The 17,769-nt window shown below is 37.2% G+C and overlaps 1 protein-coding gene across 2 annotated transcripts in view; it reads right to left on the reverse strand.

The window, feature by feature from the left end:
• The window catches only part of BRAF (B-Raf proto-oncogene, serine/threonine kinase), a 160,418-nt gene that overhangs the window by 29,569 nt on the left and 113,080 nt on the right, over nt 1-17,769 (reverse strand). For both annotated transcript variants that reach the window (XM_067747202.1, XM_067747201.1), the window contains 2 exons: nt 16,320-16,404; nt 15,127-15,303 (listed from right to left, as the gene is read on the reverse strand). In XM_067747202.1, coding sequence (XP_067603303.1) covers nt 15,127-15,303; nt 16,320-16,404 — 262 coding nt within the window. The remainder of the gene's footprint in view (nt 1-15,126; nt 15,304-16,319; nt 16,405-17,769) is intronic.

Consider the following 17,769-nt stretch of genomic DNA (forward strand, 5'->3'; position numbering starts at 1 on the left):
AAGAAAAGGGGACAGGTGATGGTGCTGGCGGTGGAGCTCAGTGCTTCAGTCTGGTATTTAGTGCACAGATAAGGTGTTGGTCTTTGAAAAGACATTCTGTCTCCTTTGAAATTAAAAACAACAATAACAACAACAAATGGATGGTATGCATGAGAATACGGAGGCATGATGAAGTTATAAGATGGGAAGATAAAGGTATTTCTTGATGGATAGTGTCAATCCTCTCAACAAATCTGATACAAAGAAATACAGCAAGAATAAGGTAGACAGAAATGTAACTAGAGGGCTGAAGACAGAAAATTTCTGGCCAAGAAAGTACTAGGTAATTAACAAGATATAAATATGATGGCTGAGCTAGTGATATAACCATAAACAGCATAAATCTATTATAGGCCAAAGTTGCATATAGCTGCAACGTGAAATAATACTACTTTATTCTTGTGTAATCCTCTATTGTTTAGAAATTGCTTTACTAACTTATATCTCATTTAATAAACTCTTTCTGTAACACTTCTATAACAAAAGCAGCAAAAGAACAGAAATCCAGGTCTATATAATGGAAGGTTGGAAAGAAAAGAGACTTAAATTCTCCAGCTGGAAAAATGGGATAGGTATCATACCTCAATCCCTACATAATATTCCAGAGTAATTACTACCCTAAATAATTATATTATAGGCTGACACTAAACCATTATTTCCTAAGCACCAACCAGTTACAGTGGAAGACGCCAAAAACCACATAACTCGTTGAGGGTAAGGAAGGGAATAAGAATAAACTGACTTTGCTACAGATGATGCAAAAGTCTATCCATTACATAGGACAATTAAATTGGACCGCCTTCTTACCTTTCGAAGATGTTAAGTAGAACCTTATAAGTTTATAAAAGTAGCAGGAAAGAAAAAACATGCTATAAACTAAATGAATATCATTCTCTTGATAGGTTTCTGTTAGGAGTCTCCTTCCTTGTAAAAGAAAAAGTGTCCATTTACAGACTCAATTTAATCTTAAAGCTGGCAAATCATCCAGTAAAATTTGTTCTCTACACTGCTTCTTCCAAGGTCTTATCCAAGATTCAGCTTTTCAACATTCTTTTTAGACCACAATATGATGCCCCGAAAGGAAATACAATGCTCTAGATTTGATCTGATCAACACAAACTAGAGTGAGATTCTCATCTTCATCCTCCCCTTAAATGTAAGACCTGAAACCATAAAACTCCTAGAAGAAAACATAGGCAGTAAGCTCCTTGACATTGGACTTGATGACAAGTTGTTTGTGTCTGACACCAAAAGTAAAGGCAACAAAAGCAAAAACAAACAAGTGGGACTACACCAAACAAAAAAGCTTCTGCACAGCACAGGAAACCACCAACAAGATGAAAAGGCAACCTACCAAATGGGAGAAAGTATTTGCAAATCATATATCCGATAAGGGGATACCCAAAAAATATAAAGAACTCATACAACTCAGTAGCAAAAACCCCAATCTAGTTTTAAAAATAGACATTTTCCCAAAGAAGACATACAAATGGCCAACAGGTACATACATGAAAAGGTGTTCAACATCACTAATCACCAGGGAAATGCAAATCAAAACCACAATGAGATATCACCTCATATCTGTTAGAATGGCTATTATCAAAAAGACAACAAGAAATACCAAGTGCTGGCGAGGAGTAAAGGGAATACTTATGCACTGTTGGTGGGAATATAAATTGGTGCAGCTGCTATGGAAAACAGACTGCAGGGTCCTCAAAAAATTAGAAACAGAATTACCATATGATGTAGCAATCCCACTTTTGGGTATATATATATCCAAAAAAATTTAAATCAGGATCTCAAAGAGTTATTTGCACTCTCATGTTCACTGCAGCATTATTCACAACAACCAAGACGTGGAAACAACCTAAGCGTCCATGAATGGATAAAGAAAATGTAACACACACATACATACACACAGGAATAAGCCATAAAAAAAGAAGGAAATCCTGCCATTTATGACAACATGGATGGATCTTGAGGGCATTATGCTAAGTGAGATAAGTCAGAGAAAGACAAATACTGTATGATCTCACTTACATTTGGAAAAACAGAACAAAAACAAAACCCAAATTAATCTTCATCTTCCTTACAGTGGGAAAAAATGTTTATTGCACCAGCCATTACTATTATGGCAGCCACAGTCACTCAACTGACTCCTATTAAAATTATATTCAATTACAACCCTAGAGAGTTGTTGTTCTTGCGTTGCTCCTACAAAACCATTTCCCTCATCCAACATTTGTATACTTCTCTTTTTTGGACTTGGATAAGACTTCATATTTTGTAGACATGACCTATAATTTCAGCTTATTAAAATGTTACTTTTCACTAAAAAATAAGTTATAAAAGATCAGCATGCTAACGATGCCCTCATCTAAGTTATCTGTAAATACGCAGTCAGATTCAAGAGAAGAAGGAGGACAAAAATCTCCTAGCTTAAGACCTTCAGGTATGACAATAATACAGTTATGAACCTAGTTAAATTCTTCATATTTGTTACATATCTCCATCTTATCCTCAAGAATATCATGAGAAATATTATTCAAATACCTTGCTGAAATTCAAATACTACGCCTACACCATCTGTAGGTGCAGGCATTTACCAGTCTAGTCTATTTATAAAAGCCTCAAGTATCTCTCACTCAAGTTTGCTGCTATTTTCTTGTATTTTCTACTATTTCTAAAACCAAACGACTGGCCTACACAGACATTAGCACTTCAGTCCTCTTTCATCTAATGCTACACAATTTCAAAAAAGTTCATCAGTCTTCACACAGCAAGCTAAATCTCTCCTCTGACACCAATAGAGAATTCAGCAGTTGACTGGACTGGTATGCGTGACGGTGGTGACAAGGTGTTATTTTATCCAAATACAGTTTCAAATTCTGGTCTCCCTTCTACTTTGTTGCCCTCCAAGCCCTCATAATCACAATGTGGAAAGTGAGCAAGACCGAAGGGAATGCCCTTCTGCTACTCCTGTGTAGTCAGTAATCATTTACCACTTTAAAGTAATTAAAATCCTTAATACATGGAGTTCACACATTTTTCAGTTGTGCTCTATAGTGGCCTAAATTCTATTTTTACTTAGATTTTTCAGTTTCTGTCGCGTTAAAAAAATCAAATTTATTGAGAGGTATAACTAGTATACAACACAAAATGCACCCAATTTTTATGCAGTTTAAAGGGTTTTTCACAAACACATATATATACACTTGTCTAAAGACCAACCACAATCAAGATGGATATCCATCACCCCTAGAAGTTTCTTCACACATTTCTGCAATTAATAACACCCACACTAGGCTCAGGCAACCACTGATAATGATTTCTGTCACTAGCGATTAGTTTTGCCTTTTCTAGAATTTCACATAAACATATGGCTTCTTTTGCTCAGCATGATCCTGAGATTCACACACTGGCTGCATGCAATATTAAGAGGGTACAGATATACCATAACTTACCCAGTTACCTGTCAGACATTTGGGTTGTTGTGTTTTTTGGCAATTATGAATAACATACTATAAACATTCATGTACATATCTTTGTTGTTGACTTGTTTTCATTTCTTTTGGGGAAATCAGTAGGATTAGAATTGCTCATATGGTAATTTTAATTTTAAAAGAAACTGCCAAAGTGGTTGTACCATTTAAGATCCTCACCAGCAATGTATAAGAATTCTGGTTACTCTGCATCCTTGCTAATAAACCTGGTATTGTTGGCTTTGATTATAAGCATTCTAGCGGGTGTGCAGGGGAACCTTGTCTATTTTAATGCCTAACATATTGAACATCTTTGCATTGCTTATTTGCCATTCTTTTATATTCTTTAATAAATTACTACAATCTTTTGCCCATTTTTCCACTGGGTAGTTTGTCTTATTACTGAGTTGTATGAGTTCTATATATGCTTTGGATACAATTCTTTAACCAGATAATGTATCTTGCAAACATTTTCCTCAAGACTGGGGCTTGTCTTTTCATTTTCTTAACAATGTCTTTCAAAAAGCAAAAGTTTTGAATTTTGATGAAGTCCAATTTACGAATTTTTTCTTCTACGGTTCTTTTTTTTTTTTTTCCTGCGGTACGCGGGCCTCTCACTGTTATGGCCTCCGGACGCGCAGGCTCAGCGGCCATGGCTCACCGGCCCAGCCGCTCCGCGGCATGTGGGATCTTCCCGGACCGGGGCACGAACCCGTGTCCCCTGCATCGGCAGGAGGACTCTCAACCACTGCGCCACCAGGGAAGCCCTCTTCTACGGTTCTTAATTTTTGTGTCCTAGGAAATCTTTGCCTATCTTTGGGCTACAGTGATTTTCTCCTATGTTTCTTCTAGAAGTTTTAGATGTTCAGCTTTTAGTCTTAGGTCTGTGATCCATTCTGAATGAATATTCATGCCTTGTATCAGGAAAGGGCTATTTATTTATCCTATGTGGATATATAGTTGTCCCAGCAACATTTGTGGAAAGGACTATCCTTTCTCCATGAATTGTCCTAGCATCTTGGTTAAAAAAAAAAAAAAAAAAAAGACAATTGACCACAGACATAATAGATATATTTGTAGGCTTTCTTTCCTCCCTGTGTTGACTCACACATCTATCCTTATGCCAGTATCACAGTGTCTTGATTACTGTGGCTTTATAGAAAGTTTTGAAATCTCACACTAAATGTCCTTCAACTTTGTTCTTTTTCAAAACTGTCTTGCCTATTCTAGCCACTGCATTTCCATATACATTTTAGGATCAACTTGTGAATTTCTACAAAAAATCCTGCTGAGACTTTGACTGGGACTGCACTGAACCTATAGATTCTATAGATCAATTTGGAAAGAACAGACATCTTAACAATGTTGAGTGTTCTAGTCCATGAATATGATATTTGTATGTCTTTTTTGTTTCCTATCTGGGACCTCCATTAGAGAGGGTATAATTCCTCTTTGGAAAATATTCTCATCATTGTTTCTTAAGTACAACACTGGCCTGAAGAGAATAAATGAGAATGTATTGTAAACATGGAATATCATGATATTGATGGAATAGCAAAAACTATGCTATTCTCTCTTTTTAAGTTCATTTCAAACATTCATAAGCCCAAATACATAAAATCAGAAGCATGATATTTGTTTATTTATAAGAGCAAGACAGCTCAATGTGGGAAAGGATAGATATTTGAAAAAATGTTCCTGGGACAATTGGATACCCATATGAGGAAAAAAAACCTTCAACCCTTACCTCATACCAATTTGAAGTGGGTTGAAGAACTAAAACTAAAAGCAAAAACTGTAAAACTTCTATAAGAAAACAAAGAATTACTATCACCCTCTTGTACATGTAAAGCATTTTCAAGTTCTCAGGATATTTTTACATCACTTGGTTTTATAACCTTTTTGTTTCCTTGTGAGGCAAGCAAAAAGGCAATAATGCCACTTCTGCTGATGGGAAAACCAGAGCCCAGAGGACCTAAGTGACATGACCAGAGAGGCACAGTGGAAAGGGCATGGGTTTTGAGTGTACAGATTTCACTTTGAATTCCAACTGTATCACTTACTAGCTATACGACCTTGGGTACATGACATAATTTCTCAAAGTTTTGGATTCCTAACCTGTAAAATGGAGATAATAATTATGTTCACCTTCATAGGTTCTTTCTTCCACTTATTTAACACATATTTATTGAAAGCCCACCATGTGCTAAGCAACAACTGTTCTAAGTCTTGGAGATAAGGCAGAAAATCCCTACCCTCAAGGGGCTTGCATTTTAGTATAGAAGATAGAAAATAAAAAAGATGTATGAGTAGAATATACTGTATTCTATAGGTGGGAGACAGAAAATGCTAAGTTGTAGGGGGTTGTAATTTTAGGCCAGGGAGGGCCTCTTTACAAAGGACATTTTGGGTAAAGATTCAAAGGAGGGGAGGGAGTCATGCAGATATGGGATAAGAACACAGTAGGCAGAGGGACTAGCAAGGGCAAAGTCCTACAGCAGGTGTGTACTTCCCATGTTCTAAGAATGGCAAAGAAGGCAAACTGGCTGGGAACAGAAAGAGCAAGAGGGAGAAGAGTAGTGAATGAGCTGAGAGAGGGAGTAAAATAGGCAGTGGGGGAGGAAGGGTCGTGGTGGTGGTCACATTACAAGGACTATTATAAGGCTTCCTTTCTGCATGAAATGTGAAGACACTTGAGGAGCAGAGGAGCAACGTAATCTGACCCAAGTCTTCAAAGGACCACTCTGGCTGCTGTGCTGAGAGTAAGCTGAGGGTGGGTAAGGGTGGAAGCAAAGCACTCATCCAGCCAAGAGATAACTGTGGCTTGAATCACGGTGACAGGAAAATAGGTGATGAGAAGTTGTAACAGTCTAGATATACTTTAAAGATAGAGCTAACAGGAGCTGATTAACAGATTGGTTGTATGGTATGAGAAAAAGAAAGGAGTCAAAAATTAAGTACAAAATGTCAGGCATAAGCAGCCTAAGAACAGAGTTGCCAGTTACTGAGATGAAAAGACTGTTTGGAAGGGCAGGTTTGAGGAAAAAGATCAGGACCTCAGAACTAGACATCTTAAATTTGAGATGTCCATTAGACAATCAAGCGATGTTGAGCACACAGTTAGATATGACAGTCTGGAGTTCAGAGGAAATGAACTGGCTGGAGACTGGCACAGAAAAGGTAATTAAATGGTATTTTAACTCACGAAACTGGATGAGATTACCAAAGGAACGTAATCCCTGGACTATTCCAATATTTAGGGAGGTTAAGGAGTTGAAAAAGAATTAGCTGAGAAGGAACAGATAGTAAGGAGAAGGAAAATCAGAATATGATTTAAAGTAGAGTTTCTCAAACTTTAGTATGCATACAAATCACTCAGGGATCTTGTTAAAATGCAGTCTTCAATTCCATAGATCTGGGGTGGTGCCTAAAATGTGTCATTTGAAAAGGCTCCCAGGTGGTAGAGTTTAAAGGATTAAGAAGAGGTTTCATGAAAAAGAGTGTGATCAAATGCATTATATATTTCTGATGGGTCAAAAAGATTGAGGACTGAGTATTTAACCACTGGATCTAGCAACATGGTAATTATCTTATTCAGAGATATTTCAGTGAAGTGTCAGGGCAAAAAAGCCTGATTAGAGTGGAGTCCAAGACAAAAGGGGAGGGAAGAAAATCAGGGAGTGCGTATCAACAACTCTGTTGAGAAGTTTTACTATAAGAGAAACAAGAGGAATGAGGTGATAGCTTCAGAGGGAAGTGGGATCAAGGAAGGGACCTCCACAACTTTTTTATTATGAAAATTTTTAATCATAGAGAAAAATTAAAAGAAGAGTACAATAGGGGCTTCCCTGGTGGCGCAGTGGTTGAGAATCTGCCTGCTAATGCAGGGGACACGGGTTTGAGCCCTGGTCTGGGAGGATCCCACATGCCGCGGAGCAACTAGGCCCGTGAGCCACAACTACTGAGCCTGCGCATCTGGAGCCTGTGCTCCGCAACGAGAGGCCACGATAGTGAGAGGCCCGTGCACCGCGATGAAGAGTGGCCCCCGCTTGCCACCACTAGAGAAAGCCCTAGCACAGAAATGAAGACCCAACACAGCAAAGATAAATAAATTAATTAATAAACTCCTACCCGCAACATCTTAAAAAAAAAAAAAAAAGAAAAGAAGAGTACAATAAATACCCTGGTGCCCTCCACGTAGGTTCAACAATTGTCAGCATTCTTCCAAATGTGCATGATAAGAAAGATGTTTTAAAATGGGAGAAAATCCAGTAGAAAAGGAAAATCTGATGATGTACAGGAGAGAACCACTCAAAAGATGTCAGTGAGTAGGAGAAAGGGGATGGAATCTAGTGCACAAAATTGAAGGACTGGCTTTTACTCTTAGTGATAAAACAGAAAAACTGAGCATGAATGTAGGTAGGTAGGTAGATATTGTGGTGGGTGCTTCTAATTTTATTAATGAAATGGCAAGCAAGGTTATCAGTTGACAGTTCTTGGAGAAAAGGTGTTGGAGAACTGAGGATAAAGGAAGTATGAGAGTGTCTACGAGAGAGGAAGAGCAAAAAACCAGGGAAGGGAAAGTATGATTGCTGCATGGCATTAAGGGCTCACTTGAGGTGTTGAAAGGATTGACTAAACTGAAGAAGCAGAACAGTGTAGAGTTTAAGGAAATACACTCTGGAGCCAAAGGGCTTGCGGCAAGTCACTTGGCCTTTTAAACTATAGTTTCTCCATCAGTAAGTAGGGGATAATAATAGGATCTACCTCACAGGGTTGTTGAGGATTAATTGAGGTAGTATACATAAAGTACACAGAACAGTGTCTGGCACAAAGTACTATGTAATCGCTAAATATATCACTGTATATAAAAAACCACAAAACATAGCTGGTATAAAAAAAGAGTGAGTTACTAGTAGTATCAGAGCTGGAGTCAGAACATAATATTTATTGATCAGTAAAGATGTCTAAAATAAGAGCAAGTAAAAAATAAAGGTAAAACCAGTGTGATTCCATATTTAAAACGACAACAACAAACCACTGTATACAGTATTAAAATACAGAATTCTGCAAAGATACACAATACTACACATCAAAACACTAATGGTACTTCTCTCTCAGTGGAGTATTGGTGCTTATTTATGTTTACATTTTCTAAATTTTCTATAATGATTATGTATTTCCTTATAATACCTTATATTTTGAAATTAAGAAAAACTGCAACAAAGGCTAATGTAGAAATCACTTATTCTCACCATACTTAACACGGTTAAATTTTTACACATTTGCCTCCTGTCTTTTAAAAAAATTTATACCTGTAAAAAGGTTGTGAAAGTAAAACACAACTGTAGAATCTTTTTAATTAAAAGCCAGAAACCACAAGAATTTTATATAGGTAAAGCTAAAGCCCCTCTCTGCTTGATAGCTATCCCCATCTTGACCCCTTTTTGCCATTCCTGGAGACAACAACTACTGAGCTTGGCATATACCTTCTAATCTTTGCTTTAATACTTCTACATACATATATGTAAGACTTAAAAAAATATATATAGGGCTTCCCTGGTGGCGCAGTGGTTGAGAGTCTGCCTGCCAGTGCAGGGGACACGGGTTCGAGCCCTGGTCTGGGAGGATCCCACATGCCACAGAGCAACTGAGCCCGTGAGGCACAACTACTGAGCCTGAGCGTCTAGCGCCTGTGCTCCGCAACAAGAGGAGCCACGACAATGAGAAGCCCACGCACCGCGATGAAGAGTAGACCCCGCTCGCTGCAGCTAGAGAAAAAGCCCTCGCACAGAAACGAAAACCCAACACAGCCAAAAATAAATAAATATATATAATGTTTTGTTTTTAAAATTTTAAGTGGTCTCATGCTACAGCTTGCTTTTCTCACTGGACATATTGTAAAGCTGATGTTGATACATATATTATTCATTTCTGCTATATATTCTTTCCCTGCACATATGTGCCAAACTTTATCAGTCCTCCAGTGATGGACATTTATGTTTCCAATTTTTCACTATTATATATTTTCCTGTAATACATCTCTTCCTATACACATCTCTTGGAACAAAAGCTGGTGTTTCTTGGGGGTAGGCCAAACACTGTACATTTTAACAGATACTTCCAAAATGTCCCCAGGGTGGTTGGTTGCATGAGGAGTGTCCCAGTAAGCAATTCCCCTAACCTTCATCAACACTTAACCTTGCCAGAATTTAGGAATTTGCCCAATTCCAGTGGGTAAAAAATAGTGTGCTTCTTCTAATTTGCATTGTTTGTGATTATCAGCATCCTCCTCTCAATTACTGTTTTTATCGACCAGAAAATGACGTTTGCTAGAATTATTCTTCAATTAATTAGAATTATTTTCAATCATTAATACATGTTCACCATCTTCTCAGCTTCAATTCATTCTTCTATCTTTCCTATAACTAGGTTTACTTATGAGTAAAGGCAGGCATACGCTTCATTATTTTAAAAAGTAAATTGTGAGCATTTATCCCCAAATTATTTTTAATCACCTTATATACAGAATATAACACTCCTGTGAGTAAACAACAGACCACAACCTTTTCTTTGTGCCTCCTTGATTTAACATTTAGTCAATTTTATAATAAAGCCTAATTTAAAATTATTAATAAATATTAGACTGAAATGAAAAGTCCTGCAAAGAAACAGCACAATAGACTGACGAGTCCTGAAATTTCTTTAGTAACATTATTCTTTAAAATACCCTGGCCCTTAGGCTGAATCAATGACTATCAGGTGAGAAGATGATAAACATACTACATGAACCCTGATTCCTAAGAGTGAGTCTTTAATTATCTACCACTAGAATAGCTCTGCTCTCTTAAAGTTAACCTAGGAATCAGAAATGATCTTTTACTGAAGAGAGAGAACAGAACCACACAGGAGAAATGTCACTCATTCACCGTGTGCTTATATTCTATAATCCAATAAAGGTGACATATTTGAAAGTCCCAATGATTCACCTTCCTAATTACTAAAGTTTTTATCTTATGAATGACTGTGACCTCAATACTTTATACAATGGGATAGGATGCTCTTATTCTGCTTATACCCTGTGACTTTAGAGTCAATTTTGCAAAGTAGAAAAGATCACTTTCAATAGCATCTGGAAATCATGCAGGGGGCAGAGTATTTTGAAATGAGGCTGTGCAGAAGTACATTATTAAGCAGCTATTTAAATAGTCTATGGAGTTACTGGTCAGCTACATCTAGCTTGTTCTGTTCTTTGTGAAATGATGGTGGAAGACAAGGGAAGAGGAACCCGACATTTAAAAGTTTAATAATTGCAAGGAAATTAATTTCCAGTGTACTGTAAATATCAGCATTTTAACATTTTAAATTGTTATCTGAATGTTCCTTATAAAGCATCTGTTCTTGTTTCATAGATAGAAAATCTTTTATCTCTGAGAAAAGTGATAGGTTTTTTTTTGGGGGGGTATCTCTTCTCCTTGCATTGTGTTTGTTTATTCCTAGTTGCCTTTTCCCCCATTTGTTCTCTCTCACTGGCATCAGAGACTTCCTCTCTGATGTCTGGTAATTGAGAGATAATTTGTCTTTACTCAGATTGAGACTAAAAGGCTACGGAAAGCTTTGAGCATACAGATGGGCTTCTTGTTTTTGAACTCCCATGTACTCCCATCTAGGTGGAATCCCTGATATCACTACCTTTGGGTCTTTACTCTTGGCTGTTAAGATTCCTCAGACAAAACTCTTCCAATCTCTTGCCTGAAGGGGAAGGTTTGGCTGCCAGCAGTCTGGGAAGCAAATGAAAAGAGAGTACTGGGGAACTCTCCGTCCATCACTCAGTAAGCAGTAACTCACCTCCCCCCCTGCCCCGCCATTTCCCCCTAGGTCCTGGGTCCAGAGAGTTTCTCCCCTCTCCAGAGAATACATTTCCAGTGTACTGCCAGGGTAGGGATGGGGTATCTACCCAGTGGCACAGAGCAGAAGGGATTTAGAGAAACATTTCAGACAGGTCTTTTCATTTATGTACTCTTTCTCCTCCAGAGATAACCTCACAGTGCCAATTCTTGAGACTTGAGAATTCTGTGGTACAAATCAGGTTGGTTTCCATTTTTCCACAGTCAGTTAATAATTTAGTTTTTTTGGGTGTACTATGTCCATTATCACTTCTCCATCTGCTTTCTAGCTTCTAAAATGTTACCATTCTTTTCTTCCTCTTTGTTTTCTCCATCTTTATATGTTCATGCTTCAAACAAATTCTCATTATTATAGTTTTGGTGGAGTTTCAAGAGAGCAAAAACCTGTCACCTTAACCTGAAAATCACATAGCCACCTTAATAAGAGGATTTGCAATCTGCCAAAGCCTTCAGAAACTGAAGATGTGTTGGTACATTTAGCCCCAGTTGTATATATTGCCTTATAAAGAACCGAAGGGAATTGTATCTTCTTTGGTTAAATTTAAGCTGGTAATAAAAAATATAATCTGTTAGAAGGCTTACATTTTATAATTAATACTTTCTCAGCTATTAAAATATAGGATAAACTGATGGGACGATCTACATTCATAGCCGGACATACTCATCATATAGTAAGTGTTACTTAAAAATGTAAGCAAAATATTTTAGAGAAATTAATTGACTGTAAAGCTTTATACTTATCGATCCCAAACTGTAAAGTAATGGGAAAATATTGCCTCTTAACTAACTATTCCCCAGACCACAGAACGATTCCAAGTTGATAGTGTTCTTCTCTCCCGTCACTTCTTACCTTAATCGACACTGGCACTTCACTGCCTCCTTACTGTTTCTAAAACAATTTTTAATACTATTCTCTGCTGCCTCTGTGTATAGCAAAAACATTTCCCCTCTGTTATTCTTTTATTACTTCTTTGACTATTTTTCCTTTTCTTGACATTTCTCAGTTTTGATATGACAAGGATGTGACTACTTTCTCTTCTGGAAGGTAAACCTATCAATAGTACGCAGTTGTGTGTAATCATGGTTTCATTTTTAAATTTTTGTCATATGTATCTATCATAGTCCAGGCCTTGTTCTACGCATTAGAGATAAAACAATGAACAAAACAAGACCCCTGCTCTGGTACAGCTTGTATTCTAGTGGGGATGACAGACAATAAACAAATATTTTATATGGAATTGGGTGTTAAAAACAAAAACAAGAATGGGGTATAGAGTGACAGAGTGGAGCAGGAAAATGTTATATAAGGTGATCAGGGAAGGCTTCCTTTAAAAGGCAACATTTGAACAGAGACAAAAGAGAGAAACTCTATGAATATCTGTGGCATGAGAACTTATCCCCAAAAGAAAATAACAAGTACAAAGGCCCTGAGGAAAGAGCATGCTTGGCCTGCTGAAGAAACAGCAAAGAGACTGGTGGGGTGGGAGCAGAACAAGCTTTGTTTCTCTCTCAATGTTTACCATTCTGGCCAAGGTTTACTCTTTGCAAGATTTTTTAATTAATTAATTAATTGGCTGCGTTGGGTCTTCATTGCTGTGCGTGCGGGCTTTCTCTAGTTGTGGCGAGCAGGGGCTACTCTTCGTTGTGGTGCACGGGCTTCTCATTGTGGTGGCTTGTCATGTTGCGGCGCGCAGGCTCTAGGTGTGCGGGCTTCAGCAGTTGCGGCACATGGGCTCTAGAGCGCAGGCTCAGTAGTTGTGGCCCATAGGCTTAGTTGTTCCACGGCATGTGGGATCCTCCCGGACCAGGGCTCAAACCTGTGTCCCCTGCATTGGCAGGCGGATTCTTAACCACTGTGCCACCAGGGAAGTCCCTCTTTGCAAGATTTTAATATAATCTTTCAGATTTGAACAGATTCAGATTCAGAGGTGGGATTGTTTTAAGTCTACTGGATAAGTGGTAATGTTATTGAATAAGGTAATAATTTGCTGCAATAAGGATTTTGGCTGAATACAGGTTTATAAACAATCTAAATTACAGATATATTGCCTAGTTTTGAGACAGAGAGGGTAGGACAGTGGGAAGATTTAACAGCTAGATCTGGTTTTGAGTCTTGGTTCTATGCTTATTTGCTACAAATGATCCTGAGTCAGAGTTTTAGGCATTAGTACATGTATACTCTTTTACCTTTTTTATTCTAATTTTATAATGTAAAAGCAGTATAGTGGTTATAGTGGTTATGGGGAAAGAATAATGGTTTGGGAGTCAAAAATCCTGACTTAAACACCTTTGCTGCTGCTTATTAAATGTGGAGTCTAGACAAGTCATTTAGAAGCCTGTTTCCTTATCTGTAAACATAAAATAAAAATATCTGGGCTTCCCTGGTGGTGCAGTGGTTGAGAGTCCGCCTGCCGATGCAGGGGACACAGGTTTGTGCCCCGGTCCGGGAGGATCCCACATGCCGCGGAGAGGCTGGGCCTGTGAGCCATGGCCGCTGAGCCTGCGTGTTCGGAGCCTGTGCTCCGCAACGGGACAGGCCACAACAGTGAGAGGCCCGCGTACCGCAAAAAAAAAAAAAAAAAAAAAAAAATCTACTTCATAACATTATAAAGATTAAATGACATAATGGCCTATGCATGTGAAAGCCATTTGTATACTATAAAATGTTAAATTAACTTAAGACACATGCATATTTTTAAACTACCTATGGAACTTTCAAACATATTTTACTTAAATTTTTTCATCTAAGTGCTTTCAAAATTTATTTAATTTTACCTTTTGATTTACCTGTTTATTTGTACTTGCATGCAAAATTTATTCTTCGTAGTCAGTTTCCTATTTTGACCCATGATAAATTTTACAGAGTAACTTTTTTTTTTAAAATAAATTTATTTATTTATTTTTGCTGTATTGGGTCTTCATTTCTGTGCAAGGGCTTTCTCTAGTTGTGGCAAGTGGGGGCCACTCTTCATGGCGGGGTGCGGGCCTCTCACTATCACGGCCTCTCTTGTTGCGGAGCACAGGCTCCAGACGCGCAGGCTCAGTAGTTGTGGCTCACGGGCCCAGTTGTTCCGCGGCATGTGGGATCCTCCCAGACCAGGGCTCGAACCGGTGTCCCCTGCATTAGCAGGCAGATTCTCAACCACTGCGCCACCAGGGAAGCCCCTAGAGTAACTTTTTATCTTTTAAATTACACAGCAAAATTCAATGGATATGAACAAGTCAACTTGAAATCCTCAAAAAGGATCAAAATGCGGACTTTCATTTTATTTTACTTTTTCTTTATTTCACACAGATGATCATTTTGCAATAGAAAATATGGGTACGTGGAAAAAATTTGAAAGGATAACTAACAATCATTTTATATACTTCAATAACTGTTAATGACTTTTTAGTGGGTTTTCTTTTTGGCCTATTTTTGTCTTTTGAACCCTTATTGCTTAGCTAAATTACAGCATGCTAAACATAAATTTGTAGCCATATATTTATTATCAATATTTGATATATGTTTTGAAGACTATACTAGACAGAGGCTATTTTATTTCAAATATCATATTGCTAGCCATTAGTTAAAAGTGTCTACATGTTGCTGGACAGTAACTGAAAATGTACGTCAAAAAATAATAGCTAAAACCTTTAAAATATCCTCAATGGTCTTCAAAAGTAACTTACAAGAGATTTAATAGAATGGAACTTACTCCATGCCCTGTGCAGTCTGCCGTGCAATATCTATAAGTTTGATCATCTCGAATTTGGTCTCAATGATGTGGAGATGATGATATAGGCTGGAGCCCTCACACCACTGGGTAACAATAGCCAGTTGTGGCTTTGTTGAATAACCCATGAAGAGTAGGATATTCACATGTCGAGTTTTCCTGTAAAAGAAATGTGACAGTAAATAGTAAATGTTGATAAACTTTAGCAAATGTTAAAAAAGAGGGCCGAAGCAGTCTACTTATTAATAAGATGTTGTCAGAAAAAGGTATTTTTAAAAAAGCCAACAGAAGGATAAATTTAGATGAGACTTTAGGAACTGTCTAGTCTAACATCCTACCCTTTTCATAAACATCTTTTTTAGTATACCTCATAGATAGGCAACTAGAGATTCCTTAAATACCTTCAATTATGGGAAGTTTATCACTGAGACTGTAGCCTGTTCCCAATACTCTTTTTCTTTCTTTTTAAAATTTTTTTGGCTGTACTGCGCGGCATGTGGGATCTTAGTTCCTCAAGCAGGGATTGAACCTGTGCCCCCTGCAGTGGAAGTTTGCAGTCCTAACCACTGGACCACCAGGAAAGTCCCCTCTTTTTTTTCTTTTAAAATGGTTCTAGTATTAGTAAAATTTTAGGTTGAGAAAAAATCATTTTCCTACAACTTCCGCCACTGGATTCCCTGTTCTGCTCTCTGCAATGAAACAAGTAAGTTTATATCCTCTTGAACATAACAGCCTTCTATGGACCCAAATATTCTCAGTTCTGTTGACTATTTTCTCCCTAAGTTACAGTTCCAGAATCCTTCCCACCTAAGTTGTCCTTGCCTGGACATGTTCTAGTTTGTTAATTTTCCTCAAGTTCCAGGGCTTGATATAATCTCTAAATGTGTTCTGATAAGCTTAGAATTTTGAGAGCATTGTCTCCATAAGTGGAAGTATTACTTCTCGTGATCAGAACACTGTATTTCCATTAATTCACTCTAGGATTAATATTTCTATCAGCTGTACTATGTAATATTGCATACCACTTAAAAGAATACAGTTAAAGACAAAATATACTCAGACAAACTTTGTTTTATTCATTTTAAGTAAGTCTGTAAAGCTAACAGTGGCTACCACTGGAAAACACAAGTTGATCAAGATAACTTCTCTGGAAAACGTGATTCACACAAGCTCACCTGAGTACTCCTACTTCATTTTTGAAGGCCTGTAACTGCTGAGGTGTGGGTGCTGTCACATTCAACATTTTCACTGCCACATCACCTAAAAGGTAATTGCCATTCCAAATGTCATTCCAATTTTTAAAATTTAAAAATATAAAAAAACCTAGGGTATTTTCACTAATTACTACGGCCTTAAAACTATACCATTATAAAACTGCAAATAAATTATACCTTAACTTCCTAAACTGCATTAATTTTCTAAGGATAAAAACTAAACTAACAATAATATTCCTATACTAGTATTTCAAAATACCAATCCAAAAAAAACCAGCCAATCTCATTTTTCCCCTGGAAATTTAGTTTAACCAATTAAACACCCATGATATTTTCCTAGTTATTTAACAAAACTAAATTAGACGCATTCACTAACTGAATGTTAAAACTGCAGTAGACAGGCCCAATGCAACTTGGCTGAAATAGAAAACTGCAGACTTCTTTATCAGAGTATTTAACACCTTTTCAAATCCATGGATCACTTGTTGCTTTTTACTTAGGAAAATTATTTAAAAAACACACAAAACCGCATGTGAAACAGGTACAATTCTTACACGTTGCCAAAGGGTGTATAAATTGGTACAACCACTTGGAACACTGTTGGCAGTACCTACTACGGACCCCACAATTCTTTCCTAGGTATATACCAACTAACTTGGACACGTGTTCACCAAACGACAGGTATTAAGAATACTCATAGAAGTAGCATCCATAATTGCCCCAAACTGGAAACTATTCAAATGCTCATCACACAGTAGATAGTCATGCTACAGTCACACAATGAACCCTATATAGAGAATGAATAACCTACAACTACATACAATAATATAGATGAATCTTATAAACAATATTGAGTAAAAAGGACCAGATACAAAGGAGTACATCCTGTATTATTTCTGTTTAGGTCAGGACAGTGGTTACCCTTGGGGGCAGAGGGCATAAGGAGGACTTCTAGAGTGCTGGTAATGTTTTGTTTATTGAACAGTGTGTTGACTTTGTGAAATTTTAGCTACTTGTACACTTATGTGTACTTTTTTGCATGTATATTTCAGTATAATTAAACTAACTTACTGATTTTTCCTGATTATCAAATAAAGTGCTTATAGTAAAAAAAAAAATCAAACTTAAAATTAAAAAATTAAACATTTTGAAAGCAAAAGGAATAAAATTAAAATTTCCCATAATCATGTCACTCTGAAATGACCATTGTTAACCTATTGATGTATACCCTACTAGGCTTCTATATGTATGCAGTATAAATATTTATAAATACATATGAAAAAGGCAGCCTAAAAAGATATATACTAAAATACTGATGGTCATTTAAAAAATTATGTTATATATATTTATATGTAGCTTCATAATATGGGATATTATACGTGCTGCTTTTAAAATATACTACATACACTTT

The sequence above is a fragment of the Pseudorca crassidens genome, chromosome 8, assembly GCF_039906515.1.
Source record: "Pseudorca crassidens isolate mPseCra1 chromosome 8, mPseCra1.hap1, whole genome shotgun sequence".
NCBI classification, from domain to species: Eukaryota; Metazoa; Chordata; class Mammalia; order Artiodactyla; family Delphinidae; genus Pseudorca; species Pseudorca crassidens.